General features: G+C 46.3%; 2 protein-coding genes across 3 annotated transcripts in view; one reads left to right on the forward strand and one right to left on the reverse strand.

Annotated features, from left to right (window-relative positions):
- Positions 1-913: 913 nt before the first annotated feature.
- LOC310662822 (C-type lectin BpLec-like) lies at positions 914-10,732 on the reverse strand. Of its 2 annotated transcripts, XM_083409977.1 has the most exons (6): positions 10,467-10,732; positions 8,810-8,882; positions 7,976-8,067; positions 6,361-6,501; positions 5,326-5,440; positions 914-1,167 (listed from the first exon to the last, which is right to left on the reverse strand). In XM_083409977.1, the coding sequence occupies exons 2-6, from the start codon at positions 8,868-8,870 to the stop codon at positions 1,106-1,108; spliced, it is 471 nt and encodes a 156-aa protein (XP_083266103.1). In that variant the 5' UTR covers positions 8,871-8,882; positions 10,467-10,732; the 3' UTR covers positions 914-1,105. The 2 variants fall into 2 exon arrangements, 1 of the variants encoding a protein (XP_083266103.1); XR_014504323.1 differs by lacking the exon at positions 8,810-8,882.
- LOC310662820 (C-type lectin BfL-2-like) overlaps positions 5,942-16,167 on the forward strand; it is a 68,291-nt gene continuing 58,065 nt past the window's right edge. The window contains exon 1 of the mRNA XM_083409975.1: positions 5,942-6,137. The gene's annotated coding sequence lies outside the window, so the exon portion shown is untranslated. The remainder of the gene's footprint in view (positions 6,138-16,167) is intronic.

The raw sequence follows: 16,167 nt of genomic DNA on the forward strand, positions 1-16,167 counted from the left end.
CCAAGAACCGGAGTTCGCCCGGCTGCTGGCTGGTGGGCTGGAGCCAGCTGGGGGCCTGCCAATTGCCCCCGTCTCCCCGGACATATCCCAACAGTCACATGCTGTGGGGTCCTCTTGTAATTTTCCCTATCCTCACTTTATGGCTTCCACAATTCTGGTTATAGTATAAACCGTGCTGAGGAGCTCTGAGAAAATGAGTGTGCTTTAGGATGGGATTTGTAGCTACTTTGAGGTATGAATGCTCTCTGTGTTGTGAGCAGCGGTGATGGTAGAAGAAGTGTCCCCAAGGCAGGGCCAGCCCAAGGCATACTGGCAACTGAAGCAAATGAGAAAATTGCACCCTCAAGAATCATAGTTAAGAAGTCTAAAAGACAATGGGCCTCCTTTACATGGTAGGGGATGCTGTTCTTTCCTGCTTCACCTGCCTGCCCAAGAACTACACACCTTGCAAAGGAGGAACCAATCCTCTACAGCCTTTCTTGTCAGCTATGCTGAAAGTCAGGCTTATCCTAACTAACAGCAACATGCCAATGTTCCTGACTCCAGTACCTAGTAAATGGCTTCAGGAAGGGATTGAGCACTTGGGTTTGTGGAAAAGGTAAAGGCAGAGCCAGGATAACCTTCTCTCCAATGCCCTCATCATCATTCTCTTCGCCATTCCCTCAGGGCACATACATAATGCACCCATGTAACAGGGGCAGGTCTCTCCTATCATCTATGATGTCCTTGCATTATAGGGGGGAATGTGGAAGCAAGCAGGGCAGGCTGGTGGAGACGGAGGAGACAGTCAACAAGAGCAGGAGGCCATCCCAGCTTGCCATCTGAGGCAAGAACTTCACCTTGCCTCATGGGTGGGGTGGCCGTGCTTGTAAGTATGGATGGACAAAGCAGAACAGCAATGCAATAAGGAAAATATGCATGGAAGAGAATTTATTAAGATGATGCTCTGCTGCAGGTCCAAGAAAATTTCAAAGGGAAGGGGGAAATTGAAGAGGCATCTCTATAGCAATGGCTATTTTGAAAGTGATGAGAGAGAGCAGAAATACATATAATGTCAAGGCAGCTTCCCAGCCAACACAGTGGAAAAGGGAAGTCTCCTTTAGAGTTATTGCTTGCAGATGAAGGCGTACTTGTTGTTGCATTTTACATCATTCCACTTCTTAAAACCTGAAATTCAAAACAAAAATTATAATTCAAGAAATAAGGAAAGTTACTTCTTATTATTCCTTTCCCCAATGTGTAGGGGGAATAAAATGGATTCAGACTTGAATAATAGTGAGGGAACCACCAGAAGGCCCTCAGAGCTGGACCTCTGTGCCCAGGTTGAACAATGGGGGTGGAGACACTCCTTCAGGTATACTGGGCTGAGTCCATTGAGGGCTTTCAAGATCAGCACCAACACTTTGAATTGTGCTCAGAAACGTAGTGGGAGCCAATGCAGGTCTTTCAGGACCAGTGTTATACGGTCTCTGCAGCCACTCCCAGTCACCAGTCTAACTGCCGCATTCTGGATTAGTTGTAGTTTCCGGGTCACCTTCAAAGGTAGCCCCCCCACAGAGCGCATTGCAGTAGTCCAAGCGGGAGATATCTAGAGCATGCACCACTCTGGCAAGACCTACCCTACCGCAAGCAGGTAGGGTCTCAGCCTGCCTACCAGCTGGTAGGCAGCTGCCCTGAACACAGAATTGGCCTGTGCCTCCACGGACAGCTGTGAGTCTAAAATGAGTCCCAGGCTGCACATCTGGTCCTTCAGGTGCACAGTTACCCCATTCAGAACCAGAGAGTCCTCCACACCTGCCATTCCCCTGTCCCCCCAAAACAGTACTTCTGTCTTGTCAGGATTCAGCCTCAATCTGTTAGCTGCCATCCATCCTCCAACTGCCTCCAGACACTCAAAAAGGACCTTCACTGCCTTCACTGGTTCTGATTTAAAGGAGAGGTAGAGCTGGGTGTCATCTGCATGCTGATGAACACCCAGCCCAAACCCGCTGATGATCTCTCCCAGCAGCTGCATGTAGATGTTGAAAAGCATGGGGGAGAGGACAGAACCCTGAGGCACCCAACAAGTGAGAGCCTAGGGGTCTGAACACTCACCCCACCACCACCACTTTCTGAACATGGCCCAAGAGGAAGGAGCAGAACCACTATATAACAGTGCCCCCAGCTCCTAGCCCCTCTAGACAGTCCAGAAGGATGTCATGGTTGATGGTATCAAAGGCCGCTGAGAGATCCAGCAGAACTAGGAAACAGCTTTCACCTTTGTCCCTAGCCCACCAGAGATCATTGACCAGCGTGACCAAGGCAGTTTCAGTCCCATGATGAGGCCTGAATCCCAATTGGAAGGAATCCAAATGGTCCGCAACCTCAAGACGTGCTTGGAGTTGTTCAGCAACCACCTGCTCAGTCACTTTGCCCAATAATGGAAGATTTGAGACTGGGTGATAGTTGTCCATATTGGCCATGTCCAAAGATGTTTTTTAAAGACGCGGTTTAATAACTGCCTCTTTCAGCGGTTCCGGGAAAGCTTGCTCACAGAGGGAAGCATTCACTATCCCCCGGAGCCCATCACCCTGCCCTTCCCGGCTCACTTTTATGAGCCAGGATGGGCAAGGATCGAGGAGACAGGTGGTCAGTTTCACTCATCCAAGCACCCCGTCCACATCCTCGGAGGTAACAGATTGGAACTGATCCCATGCGACTGGAATAGACAGGACTCTAGCACTCTCCTGCCCCAGCCCTGCTCCCATGATGGCGTATACCTCTTTCTGAATCTGAGCGGCTTTGCCTGCAAAAAAGTTGCAAAATCATTGCAGGAGATCTTGGGGTCCTTACCAGGCCCCAATGGTGAAGGTGGTTCTGTTAGATTGTGAACCACCTGAAAGAGTCTCCTGCTGCTGTTTTCTGCAGATGCAATAGAGGCGGCGAAGAAGGACCTCTTCACCGTTGCTATTGCCACTTGGTAGGCTCGACGTTGAGTTCTAACCCATTTCTGGTCCGATTTCCACCACTGGCGCTATTGCCACCACAGTGATTGTTTCATCACCCTCAGCTCTGGGGAAAACCATGAGGCTGCCAGGCTCCATGCAGTTGGAGAGAGCGCTTTGGAGCCAGACAGTCGATAGCTCTGGTTAACTCCGTATTCCAGCGGGCCACCGGGGAATCAGCTGAAAGGCCATCAACATGAGATAAAACATCCCCTACTACACTCTGGAAACCATTTGAATCCATTAAGTGGGGGGGGGTCCAAATCAGTCCCACCTCCCTGCAGAGGGAAAGGGTTGCGGCACCAGGAAGTGATCTGACCATGGCACTTCTTTTGTTTCGCTTTTACTTAGTGTCAGATCACCCACATCCATAGAGGTGAACTCCAGGTCTAAGGCATGTCCGCAACAATGAGTTGGGCGAAATTCATTCAGGGACATCCCCATGGAGGTCATGCTTTCCCACAAAATCCCAAGCAGCGCCTTGTAAGGTCATGTCAGCATGGATGTTAAATCCTCTAGGACAACCAAACTAGGTGTCTCCAGGAGAACATCTGCCACAACCTGAAGCAGCTCAGGCAGGGAATCCTTGGTACAGCAGGGAGGTCAGTACACCAAAAGGAATCCTGTACTGCCCCTGTTGTCCAACTTCCAGAACACACGCTCAGAAAACTGGGTCTTCCCAATAGGACGCCTGGTGCAAGCTATTGACTTCCTAAAACTCACTGCAACCTCGCCTCCCCATATGAGCTGGGTTGCTGTGTGTAAGAGAAACCTGGTAGACAAGCAGTGGCAAGGACAGGCCCATCTTCTTCATCCAGCCAAGTCTCTGTTACACATGCCAGGTCAAGTCCTCCATCCTGTCGTGGATCTCAGTGGTCTTGTGAATCATTGACCTGGCACTGCACAGCAGCACCTTCAGGTAATGTGGGTCTCCCTTGTTGAATCCAGTATCCTTGTGGTCAAGACCAGACCCAGAGGCAGGGATAGTCTTCAAACAACAACTAAACCTGCCTCCTCATTAATGACATGGTCTGGTCTTAGCGTAACTCCTCCTCCTACCCATGATCACTGAGATCAGGTGTCCAAGTGCACCCCAGCCATTCTGTTGACTGGGGCCCACTCCCAGACAGCCCTGACCCTCTCCCCTTCAGGACAGAATACAAACTATACAATGAACCAATAAAGCAGTAGAAAGCAACAACAACAACAACAAACAAACAAACAAACAATTTATAATTATACTAAAGTTAAACTAATCCCCAGGCCCAACTAAACGTTTATTCCCCCCCCCCCAGACAGAGCAAAAACAAAACAAAAAACCCCCAAATTTTAAACACCACAGATTAAAAATTTAAAAGCATTTTCAACATTTGCCCCAACCCCAGAGTTTGTTCCAGTGAGTCTGGACTTTTCAGGACTCACAGCATGGCTGTGACCCAGAACTAACGAAACATATGAAGGTCACTCACTGATCACCTGGCTTCAGAGTCTTATATGTTATATTGTGCTTTTAATATTCTGTTGGGAGCCACCCAGAGTTGCTGAGGAAACCCAGTCAGATGAGTGGGGTATAAATAATAATAATAATAATAATAATAATAATAATAATAATAATAATAATAATGAATAAGAATAATAAGAATAATAAGAATAAGAATAATAATGCTGTTTGAGCCTAGTCATTTTGTTAAGAAACATGATAGAATATAAGATGGCATAACCCAGACCTTAGTTTGGCAACCGCTGTTTTCTGAAAAAAATATGTGATCACATGCATCTGAAGAATGAAGGTTGACTGCAGAAAAAGACTCTGCTTCACGGTATGATTGGAAGTGTCCTTAAAGGATCAATAAGTTGGGCCACTTCTGGTCAGATCTCCAGAGATATTGACTTGTGAACCTTAGTACAGAGAAGCACCAGGCTGAGAGTGTTTCGACTCACTGGCAGAGGAAGAGGACTGAGAGGGGAGTGTCCTACCCCTGGCAGGGTGATCCAGGCAGGGTGCCATTGTGGCTTCCCCCCACCAGTGCTGGGTGCCCCAGCTCCGCAAGCGGCACCCCCTGCCCCCAGGATGTGCACCAGCCCCTCCCCCACCTGCTCTCCACCCCCACCCCCCGTGGTGCCAGAGCATGAAGCTCTGCCACTGTATTCACTCAACTAATACCCAGAGTAAACCTTTCAAATGAATGGACCATCAATAGCAATGACTATCCAAAGTATATTGAGTTTGATCATTTTGATTTTTAAAGTCAGATACTACCCTTTGAAATACTTGAAACTGATGGAGTGATAGGCATGAAACCTTTTTTTTTTAATCAATCCCTACAAATTGCTTGCTTACCTGCGTCCTTTATCAGATGCACACAATATTCTTCATTGTTGTAGTTGTCTGGGCGATGAGAATCCCAGCGTTTGTAATTGTAGATCTCATCATCCAACCACCTCCAATGTCCTTTCTGCAGCGATGTGATAGAACAGATCATACATTCATTTGAAACGAGGAGGCCAATGCAAAGATCACGTGGAGAGTTGGCCAGTTATGAAGCTATTGCCAGTTATGATGGAGATACAGTTGTACCTTGGTTCTCTAATGGAATCCTTTCGGGAAGCCCGTTCGACTTCCGAAAACGTTCAAAAACCAAAGTGTGGCTTCCAATAGGCTGCAGGAGCTTCCTGCACTCAATCAGAAGTTACAGAAGTCACATCAGACGTTAGGGTTTCAAAGAACGTTTACAAACTGGAAAACTCACTTCCGGGTTTACGGTGTTTAGAAGCCAAAACGTTTGAGTCACAAGGTGTTCGAGAACCAAGGTACGATTGTATTTGTAGGAAAAACACTGGGACCTAATTTGAATAGTAGAGTGCTTGGTATCTGGTGGCCGGGACTTGTGTGTTTTGCTCCGGACACAAGTCCAGAGCCCCTCCCTTCAGTGTCTGTGTTCTGTTAAGAATATCAGTTAAGAGGGACCAACTGCATCTTCTCACTTCTTGCCTCAGACTAGCCTCATGTTGTTGTATTTAGTTTCTCTTATTTTGTTATTTTGTTACAGTTTTCTTTATTATTCAAAGCTTAGTTTACATTTACGTGAGCCACTTATCTTCCTCAAAGAACAAGAAACTCTGCTGGAGAATGGTGGAACATCCTAAACTTGGGTGAGTGAGGAGATATTATTCCCAGTTTGCTAGGAGGATTGAATATGTTAATCATCTCCCCACTTCCACAACAATATTACAGGAGGATTCTATTAGAAAATTGTGGAAAAGTCACATATTGGAGTAATCTGGGGAGACGATTCAGGTAAGGATGGAATGGTGATGCTAAGAAGCCGTTACTCAGTGACAATGGCCTGAAATAGAGAAAGTAAAGGCAACTCACCTCAGTGGGATCATGCAGCCCAATCCAGACCTGGCTTGCGTCTTTCTGGTTTGCAGAGATGTAATTGGCCACCACATCTGACTCTTTCTCATTGAGGATGGAGGCAAGATGGGTCCCACAGCCATAGCTCAGGCACTCATTCTGAGAATAGCCAAGCAAGTAAATAAGCTCCACCACTATTACTAACACACACACACACACACACACACACAGACTCTTTCCCATAAAGCTTTCCCAGAGTGGTTCACAACTTGTCAAATAAGTAATAACAATTATTTAAAAATCATAAAACACCAGTGGTGGAGAGTTGGAAGTTTTTCAAATGGGAACTAAAGCAGCTGAGGAAGGAAGAGAGAAAACGGGGTGAAGAAAATGCTGTGAGTGAAGCCAGGCCCCTTTCTCCATCCTCTGGACCTGCTGGAAAACTAAACAAACCTGCTGGACCTGCTGCACACGAGTGCAATTAAAGGTGCTTCAAGCACTCCATCTTGGTGCAAGAAAACCACCTTGAAGCTCATACACAAAAACTAGGATGAATGCAGGAAAAATGCTCATAGTCATGATTTGACTGCACTCTTTTCGGAAGCGGGTGGCGCTGTGGGTTAAACCACAGAGCCTAGGACTTGCCGATCAGAAGGTGGGCGGTTCGAATCCCCACAACGGGGTGAGTTCCAGTTGCTTGGTCCCTGCTCCTGCCAACCTAGCAGTTTGAAAGCCTGTCAAAGTGCAAGTAGATAAATAGGGACTGCTCCAGCGGGAAAGTAAACGGTGTTTCTGTGCGCTGCTCTGGTTTGCCAGAAGCGCTTAGTCATGCTGGCCACATGACCCGGAGGCTGTCTGCAGACAAACGCCGGCTCCCTCGGCCTATAGAGCGAGATGAGCGCGCAACCCCAGAGTCGGTCACGACTGGACCTAATGGTCAGGGGTCCCTTTACCTTTATGCAGGCATGTGGAATGTTGACCTGTGTTTTAATCTGGTTTTGTAGCTTATCCTTGAATTTAACTATTATCTTAATGTTTGAAATAGTTGTTCTTAACTGTATATAGCTGGGTGATGTCAGGTTTTCAACACCATGATGTATCACCAGCCAAACATCACAATCTGGCAATACACCATGATGTTGAAACAACAATCTGTATTGGCCCCAGCCCTCAAGGCATGGGGTGAAACGGCCACAGCTCTCATTGCAAGAGATGAGGCACTTTCATCCCAACACCCTGCACAGCTGAGGATGACACAGCTTGTTTGCAGTTTTTGGCTTGAGGGTGGGAAGGCTCCACTCCCCCCCCCCAGCTGAGTGAGCCCTGAGGTCCCGCCTGCTCACATGCAAGCTGGAGGGACAAATGGGCAGAGATATCTCACATCTTTTCACTTGTGAGATGGTACCTTCTTGCCAGGCAATCTCTCCTGACTGTTAATTAAGTTTTCTTGGCTCCTGTGGAAACAGGTTACTTGAACACAGTGGGTGAGCAACTCTCTTTTGATAATACCAAGATGCTGGCCAGGTATTGTCTCCCAACAGCTCACACTGATAGCCCTCCTCACAAAAATGTCATCTGAAACCCATGACAGCACCTGATGTTACAGCTTGGTTGGTGAGAAACAGCTTCTTACCTCAGCTTCAGACCAAGTTTTCTTAGAGTCAAAATATGCGTAGCAGCTGCCCTGGGATTTCAGCCAATTCCTGGGACAGGATCTGGCCTTTACTGTATGGAGAGAGGAGTAAAGGAAGAAAAAGATGGGGGGGGCAAAAGAAGAAGAAGAAGAAGAGTTTGGATTTGATATCCCGCCTTTCACTCCCCTTCAGGAGTCTCAAAGCGGCTAACATTCTCCTTTCCCTTCCTCCCCCACAACAAACACTCTGTGAGGTGAGTGGGGCTGAGAGACTTCATAGAAGTGTGACTGGCCCAAGGTCACCCAGCAGCTGCATGTGGAGGAGCGGAGACGCAAACCCGGTTCCCCAGATAACGAGACTACCGCTCTTAACCACTACACCACACTGGCTCTCAAAAGCTGTTAGAATGCAATTTTCAATGTGGAATCCTACTTCACCTACAAATTTGCACAGATAATTTTAAGATTAATGAATCCAGACCTAATTTAAACATTCCTGCTTCCATTGGTGACTGGTACCCCATGGCACCGATAGGAAATTGGGACAGAAAGCAAGGAGGCAAACAGTAAGTGGATCCAGAGTCAATGACAGGCAGCGCCACTCCCTGACTGGTTGTAAATATGAATATGAGGAGTGGTTCAGAGCAGATTGAGGTTGGTAGGGCAGTTTCCTATTCACCCTAATGGACCTGCTTCCATTGCCTGGTTATTTATTCCAACAGCCTTAGCTGGGTTACCATCACCTCGAAATCTGACAAGTAGTTTTGTTTTTATAAATGCTTAACCCCAATTAAAATTTCTGGGGAATTTCCAGATAATTGTTAAAACACTCACCTCCTGGGAATGAATAGGAGACCAGGAAACCAAAAAGGCAAAGGTAGGTGACAACCCCCATCTTCTGGCTGACCTTCAGTGGAAGGAAATGTGCAGCAAATTAAAAACTTATCCTTACTTATTGGCATTGTCAATGTGGTGATAGCAGGAAGAAGTAAATCAGTATTTTCTGTTCTTAAAATCATAAATGGGAAGATTAGAGAAAGAAGAGAGAACCCAAAACTCAAAGTTGGAGATTGTTGAAGTACCATGGAGTCAAATAAGATTCATGTGCAGAGGCACCTAGTGCTGACCATGTTCCATCTTCTGGTTGACCTTTTATGGAAAGGAAAGTACAGTAAATCAAAACCTATCCCCACTGATTGCCATTTTGTCCATGTGGTGATGGCAGGAAGAAAAAGATCTTTGTTGGCAGAAGGGCACAGGGAGCTCAGGGAGCAAAGGGTAATTCCCTGGTGGTAGCCCCACAAACAGGCAAAGGAAGGACAGAGATTGCTTTGGATCTGCTTGATCCAATCTTATTGATTCATGCAAGAGGCCCCAGAGGCGGGACACCATCAGAACCTGCATGGAAATGGTGTAACTAATTCTCTCCTTCCATTGGAGCCAATGAAGGGCAACAAAGAAAACTCCCACAAAACCTTATGCCCTGGGCAGTGCCAGGATTCATGGTGGCAGGTCACCTGCCATGTCCCACCTCACAAACACATTTATGATTCTGCTGGAAAGCAATTGATAGAAATCAATCGAGCTCTGCTGGCATAAGAATACAGATAGTTCATTGAGTGCATAGAGTGCAGTACAGATGGCAGCCCCCAAATAAAGTGCAAATCAGCAGCCACATTGTCAGGAAATCTGCTTGACGTAGATCCACAGGAACTTTGCCCTTGTGAATAGAGAATTTTCCTGCCCCTTTGCTTATCCCACCGATTCCCTTCCACTGCAGTGTTTCCTTAGGATGCTTGCCGCACAAAAGGACTGACTACAGCTGACTGGGCTCCTGCATGAATCTGAGAAAAAAATTCATGGGACAAATCCTCATCAGTTTTAGCATCTAAGGAAGGCGGGTAGTATCCCATTTCTTCAAAAGCTGTGCTTCCTTAAAATCTGGTTTCAGTTCCTCAAAGTGTGAACCAGCAGCCACATTGTCAGAACAGACATGGTGGGCAGTGCAATTCGACAGCCACGGAATGTGTAGAACGATGCAATACAGTCCTACCTTGGTTTCCAAATCCAATCCATTCTGGGAGTCCGTTCGACTCCCAGAACAGTTCGAAAACAAAGGCACAGCTTCCAATTGGCTGCAGGAGCATGCTCCAGCCAATCGGAAGCCGCTGGACATTCAGCTTCTGAAAATCAGTCAAAAACCAGAACAATCATTTCCGTTTTTCGATCATTCAGGAGCCTAAAAGTTCGAGTTCAAATGTGTTCAGCTTCCGAGGTTCCACTGTACTAGGATACAGCATGTGTAAAAATGCCTATATACATGAAAATAGCATTAGAAGTGCATTACAGAAAGGAGAAATGATTCCAGAAATGTGCACATTGGAAGAAGTTCACTGATGTCCTGGTTTTTAAAATAGAAAATCGCCAGTTGATGTGAAAGACTGGAAGAGACCAAAATTGTCAGATTCGCTCATCCCGACCTGCAACTTACCCAAGCTCTGTCCTGTTGAGGATATGGATGCTGCTTCCTACAGTGGCAGGTCTGTGTCTCAGGCTGCTGGGCTCATTCTTATATAGAGCTTGGCTAGGGCAGGGCATGGAAAGGCAGGAAGAAAGAGGAACCACTTACCCATATATGGACTACAGATTAAGAGAGAAAAGGCAGGTTTCAAATTCCACCAAAAACCAAAGACAAATTGATTGGATGGATATTCAGAGTAATTGCTAACAGGAGCACCGGGTATAGGGGGTGCAAGGAGCTTCAGCCCCCTTGATATTTTGAGGACCCCCCCAATATTGAGGTGGCTGCCATCCCCCACTGCCCCCAGGTGAGTGCTCCCATGCCAGGCAGGGGCATTTCGCTTGGAAAGCAATTTCCCCTCTAGGTGCCACCCACCATGATCGCCAGAGCACCGGGCAGGAGGCTTGGAGGGCAGTTTTTGCCCTCTGTGTGCCCCCCGCCATGATCGCCGGAGCGTCCTGGCAGGTGCCCAGGGCAGGTGTGGTCCAATGGGGGGAGGGATCTCATGTTCACACGCACCCCCTCCCCCAATATTTGGTCCAACTTAGCACATCTGATTGCTAATATGTTTATCCTAATGCCAAGTTCCCTCTGCTGCTGCATTCACATTTCCACAAACTCACCCCAGTGCCATCCATGTTAGTTGTGTCTTACTACACAAGCATGACAAGCCCCTGTATTTACTGGAACCAAAATCTGCAAGGATATCAGGTTTGACCTTTTTGTCCTTTGGTGTGGCCCTAATGAAGATCTGTTTCCCCCTCACTGATAATCCCTAGAGTTGATTGGAGGTTACTTAATATACCTGTAAATAAAAAGTGGAAAATGCAATTAATCATAATTCTTACAGTCACATCTTAATGTTGTTTAGGAAATGCATTCATTGTTCTAATGAGCTATGGCTGACAAGAATGACCATACACTCAACAGTAGACTAATTAGCTTGGCAACTATATCAACTGAACCTGCTAAAGCATGGGCAGGCAAACTAAAGCATGGGGGCCGAATCTGACCCAATCGCCTTCTAAATCCGGCCTGCGGACAGTCTGGGAACCAGCGTGTTTTTACATGAGTAGAATGTGTCCTTTTATTTAAAATGCATCTCTGGGTTATTTGTGGGGCATAGGAATTTCTTCATTTTTTATTTTTGTTTTTCAAAATATGGTCCGGTCCCCCACAAGGTCTGAGGGACAGTGGACTGGCCCTCTGCTGAAAAGGCTTGTTGACCCCTGTGCTCAAGCATCAGAACTTTACCTGAAAGAATTGGCAAATTGTGCTTTTCCCACAAGAAATGTTTTTGAAAATTGAAGTTAGAAATATGGGGAGGGAGTTGCATGCAGTTAGCATTGCCGAGGGCACAAATAGCCTAACACCAGCACTGCCTACCAAACAGCTATGAGCCCAGAAGAAAATCTCTTATTGGTGCTAATTCTCATTTGCTTCCATTGTAGGGCTAACAGCATTTTGTGCATGCCTGTGACATCAAACACATGCCTAGCACTGTGCATTCCAAGCAGTGTGATCCTAACATCCCAAGTGCTGAGGAGGAGGAGGAGAAGAAGAAGCTGGTGCTTCGGTTGCTTGGAGTAGCCAACGTCAGGAGGAGCTGAGGCCTCTTTCTCTGGCAGCTGCAGAAGGAGAGGCAGCCACAGACATCGCTGCCCTGCGCATAACCTCCTCCACCACCTGAACATTGAAGGGGCTCAGCTATGGCCCCAGAATTATCCAGGGGCCCCAAAGTGCTCAGCCATACACACACACACACTGAGCTGGCACTTCTGGAAGGAAATAAATGGCAGAAAACTAAAAAGTATCTATGGTGGCCGGATGCAAAAGTTGGCTGGGCTCCTGCCAGAGGCTGATTTGGGGGAGCATGACTGGTTCAGTCACCCTGAGCATGGAGCCCTGGGGGCACGTCAGATTTGGCCCGCAATGATGATGTAGAACGGAGGGCAAAGGGGTGCTGGATTTTGGCATCCCACAAGGCACTGCTGAAATGGGAGACCCCCATGGTCTGCCATTGGTCCTGTGCATCTAAGTTCTGCGGAAGAAGAAACTTGAGCAGCTGCAGCTCATTGCACAAGCTCTGCAAACCAACGTCATGGTTGCCAATGCTTGTGCCACCAATATAGCTAAGTCACACTGGTTGAGAAATATTGGCAGATGGTGTGCTGGTCAGATCGAGATAATAGTTTACAAAATCCCTGCAATGTACTCCAGTGTTCTTATCTCCATATTTGCATAGAAATGCACCTTATGAATAAATGAATTTAGTCTTGCTGCTAATCCTTAAAGCCCCCTAGAGTTGTATGGGCGCCATTCTGCTGCCCAAATCCCAGATGCATCCTACCTTACACTTTCTGAGTACCTTGGCAGCTTGGATCCCTCTGAAAGAACAGTTCTGGATGGTTGAGAGGTGGGATATCAGTATGATATATGCATAGTCTGGGAATATAAATCTGAGCAAGATGAAGGCACTGTGAGTAAGTGGTTCCTGTATCCGAATGGGTGGAGTTGCACTTCCTCTGAAGGAGCAGGTATGCAGTCTGAGGATGCTCCTTGATCCCGCTTTCTCAGTGGAAGCCCAGATATCCCCTGTAGATCAGAAAACAACAGGTTCAACAGTGGGTTGGTGCAATGCACCATATACAAGGCTTCCCTCACACTTGAGCTGGGAGCTGGTTACTGCAAAATGCTGCAACACAGTTGCTGACTTCTTCTTCTTCTTCTTCTTCTTCTTCTTCTTCTTATTATTATTATTATTATTATTATTATTATTATTATTTACCCCACCCATCTGGCTGGGTTTCCCCAGCCACTCTGGGCGGCTCCCAACAGAACAGTAAATACAGAATAGAACTTCAACATCCCTAAACAGGGCTGCCTTCAGATGTCTTCTAAAAGTCAGGTAGTTGTTTATTTCCTTGACATCTGATGGGAGGGTGTTCCACAGGGTGGGTGCCACTACCAAGAAGGCCCTCTGGCTGGTTCCCTGTAACCTCACTTCTCACAGTGAGGGACCCATCAGAAGGCCTTCAGAGCTGGACCTCAGAGTTGGGGCTGAACAATGGGCGTGGAGACATTCCTTCAGGTATGCTAAACTGAGGCTGTTGAGGGCTTTAAAGGTCAGCACCAACACTTTGAATTGTGTTCGGAAACGTACTGGGAGCCAATGTAGCTCTTTCAGGACCGGTGTTATATCTTCTCGGTGGCCATTCCCAGTCACCAGTCTGGCTGCCACATTCTGTATTAGTTGTAGTTTCTGGGTCACCTTCAAAGGTAGCCCCACGTAGAGCACATTGCTGAAATCCAAGCAGTTCCACTGCTTAGAGATCTGCAATGCTTGCCAATTTGCAACTAGAGACCATGTTCAGTGCAGGCTTATCCAAACTTCTGCTTGTCCCGTGGCTAGAAAGCATGGGTCTGAGCAGTTTTCCACTTTACCCGTGTTTTGTAGGCACATGTCCAAGTGGTTTTCCCTTTGCCCTACTCTCCAGCAAATAGGTGGGGCCATTCTCCCAGCTCAGTAGGCAAAGATAGAATTTGGAATAGAGTTTGGGAGTTGTGTGACCTAGAAGAAAGCCGGAGAGAGAGTCAGAGCAAAGTTTGAGAGCCATGTTTAATTTCTGCTTGAATCCAAGCTTGTGGCAATGACAGAAACAAGAACCTTTCGTTGACACTGTGAACTCCTGCATCCTAGGCTCAGGTTGTATATATGTATAAATGAGCCCTATATCATAAAGACATTACAGTCGCCCCTGTGCCTCATTGTCCAAAAGGAACCACAAACTCTGGGAAGTGCCCAGAACTCCTGGAATCTCACACTGCTTGGAGAGCAGAGTGGTGTGCAACAATTTTAAGCCTGAACTTTTTGCGGCTACTTTTCCTGAGGGATCAATGTTCAGTGCAGTTTGAAAACACCTATGGCTTTTTAAAATAACCTTTATTAAAACAACAACAACAACCAGAAGCTTTTTTATTAGGAATTGTAGGTGCTGATATTCCAAAGGAGCAGGAAAGACTTTTTATGTATGCAGCAACAGCCACATGGATGCTACTACCCCAGAGATGGAAAGAAGACAAAGTCCCTACCAGAGAAGAATGGCAAATAAAGCTGTTGAAATGGCAAAACTGACCAGAAAGCTCAGGAACTAAGAATACCAAACCTTCAATAAAGAATGGAGGGGAATTTTAATTTACTTGAGAGACCACTGTAAGCAGATAAAAACATTAGCAGGATTGCAATAACACGTGTAATGTAGAAGATATTATGGATAAAATGGAGAGACCTAAAAAGCAGAGACATCACCTTGCCAACAAAGGTCTGTATACTTAAAGCCATGGTTTTCCCAGTAGTGATGTATGGAAGTGGGAGCTGGACCATAAAGAAGGCTGATTGCCGAAGAATTGATGCTTTTGAATTATGGTGCTGGAGGAGACTCTTGAGAGTCCCATGGACTGCAAGAAGATCAAACCTATCCATTCTTAAGGAAATCAGCCCTGGGTGCTCACTGGAAGGACAGATCCTGAAGCTGAGGCTTCAATACTTTGGCCACCTCATAAGAAGAGAAGACTCCTTGGAAAAGAGCATGATGTTGGGAAAGATGGAGGGCACAAGGAGAAGGGGACGACAGAGGATGAGATGGTTGGATAGTGTTCTCGAAACTACCAGCATGAGTTTGACCAAACTGCTGGAGGCAGTGGAAGACAGGTGCCTGACATCCTCTGGTCCATGGGGTCACGAAGAGTCGGACACGACTAAATGACTAAACAACAACAACAACAAAAATTTGGATGATGAGATAATATACAGTTGAAAAGGTTTATAATAGGACCCATGGAGGGGAAGGTGGGAAGTCTAGAGATTCAGAGAAATCTCCAAATATGGATATGTATTTTGTATTGTTATAGTTGTAAAATCAAATAAAAATTATTTCAAAAAGGAAAAAAGAAAACACCTGTGACTTGAGGTTACCCTTGGTAATTTCCATCTTGGGCCGGCCCTACTATTCCGTGTCAAGGGTGGCCAGAGGCAAAAGGTGGCAGGGCTCCTGCACATCTAACAGTGTCCTGCAGAAGAAGGGACTTGAGCAACTGTAGCTCATTGTGCAAGCCAACTATGTGGTTGGCCATGGCTGCTCTACCACTATAGCCAAGTCACCCATGTTAAGAAATAGTTGCAGCTGGTTTGCCATCCAAAAGCATTTGCGCAACTTTTGATAAGGATCATGGGGCATGGCTGACCTTGTGGTTTCCAACAGTTATTTGCAATTATCCACACTTGGGAGAGAGATAACAGCTTTTAACATCCCTTTTAATGCAGCTTAGTGTAAATTACAGGTTGGAAGCCTGGTTGAGAGAGTTTATTTATTTCGTAAAAATTTATACACCGTTAGATTGTGAAAAACCTCAAAGCATAGATAAAACAGTGAAATCAAGAAATATTTACAGCCCTGCTTTAAAACATACAAAAGTTACAATACCAAAACAGATCAAAATTACCACCATTATCTAAGCATATGAGCAGGCTTGTCTAAACAGGAATGTTTTTAGCAGGATGTGTGTGGATATGTAATCATATCTGTGTTATGGGTATATGAGCACCATGCGACAGTGAGAATGAACATTGATTCAGATCTCTTTCCAAATGGAAGCAAGGTTGTCCCCTTTC

This window comes from Podarcis tiliguerta (genome assembly GCF_965153285.1).
Source record: "Podarcis tiliguerta genome assembly, chromosome: 13".
Taxonomy (NCBI): domain Eukaryota; kingdom Metazoa; phylum Chordata; class Lepidosauria; order Squamata; family Lacertidae; genus Podarcis; species Podarcis tiliguerta.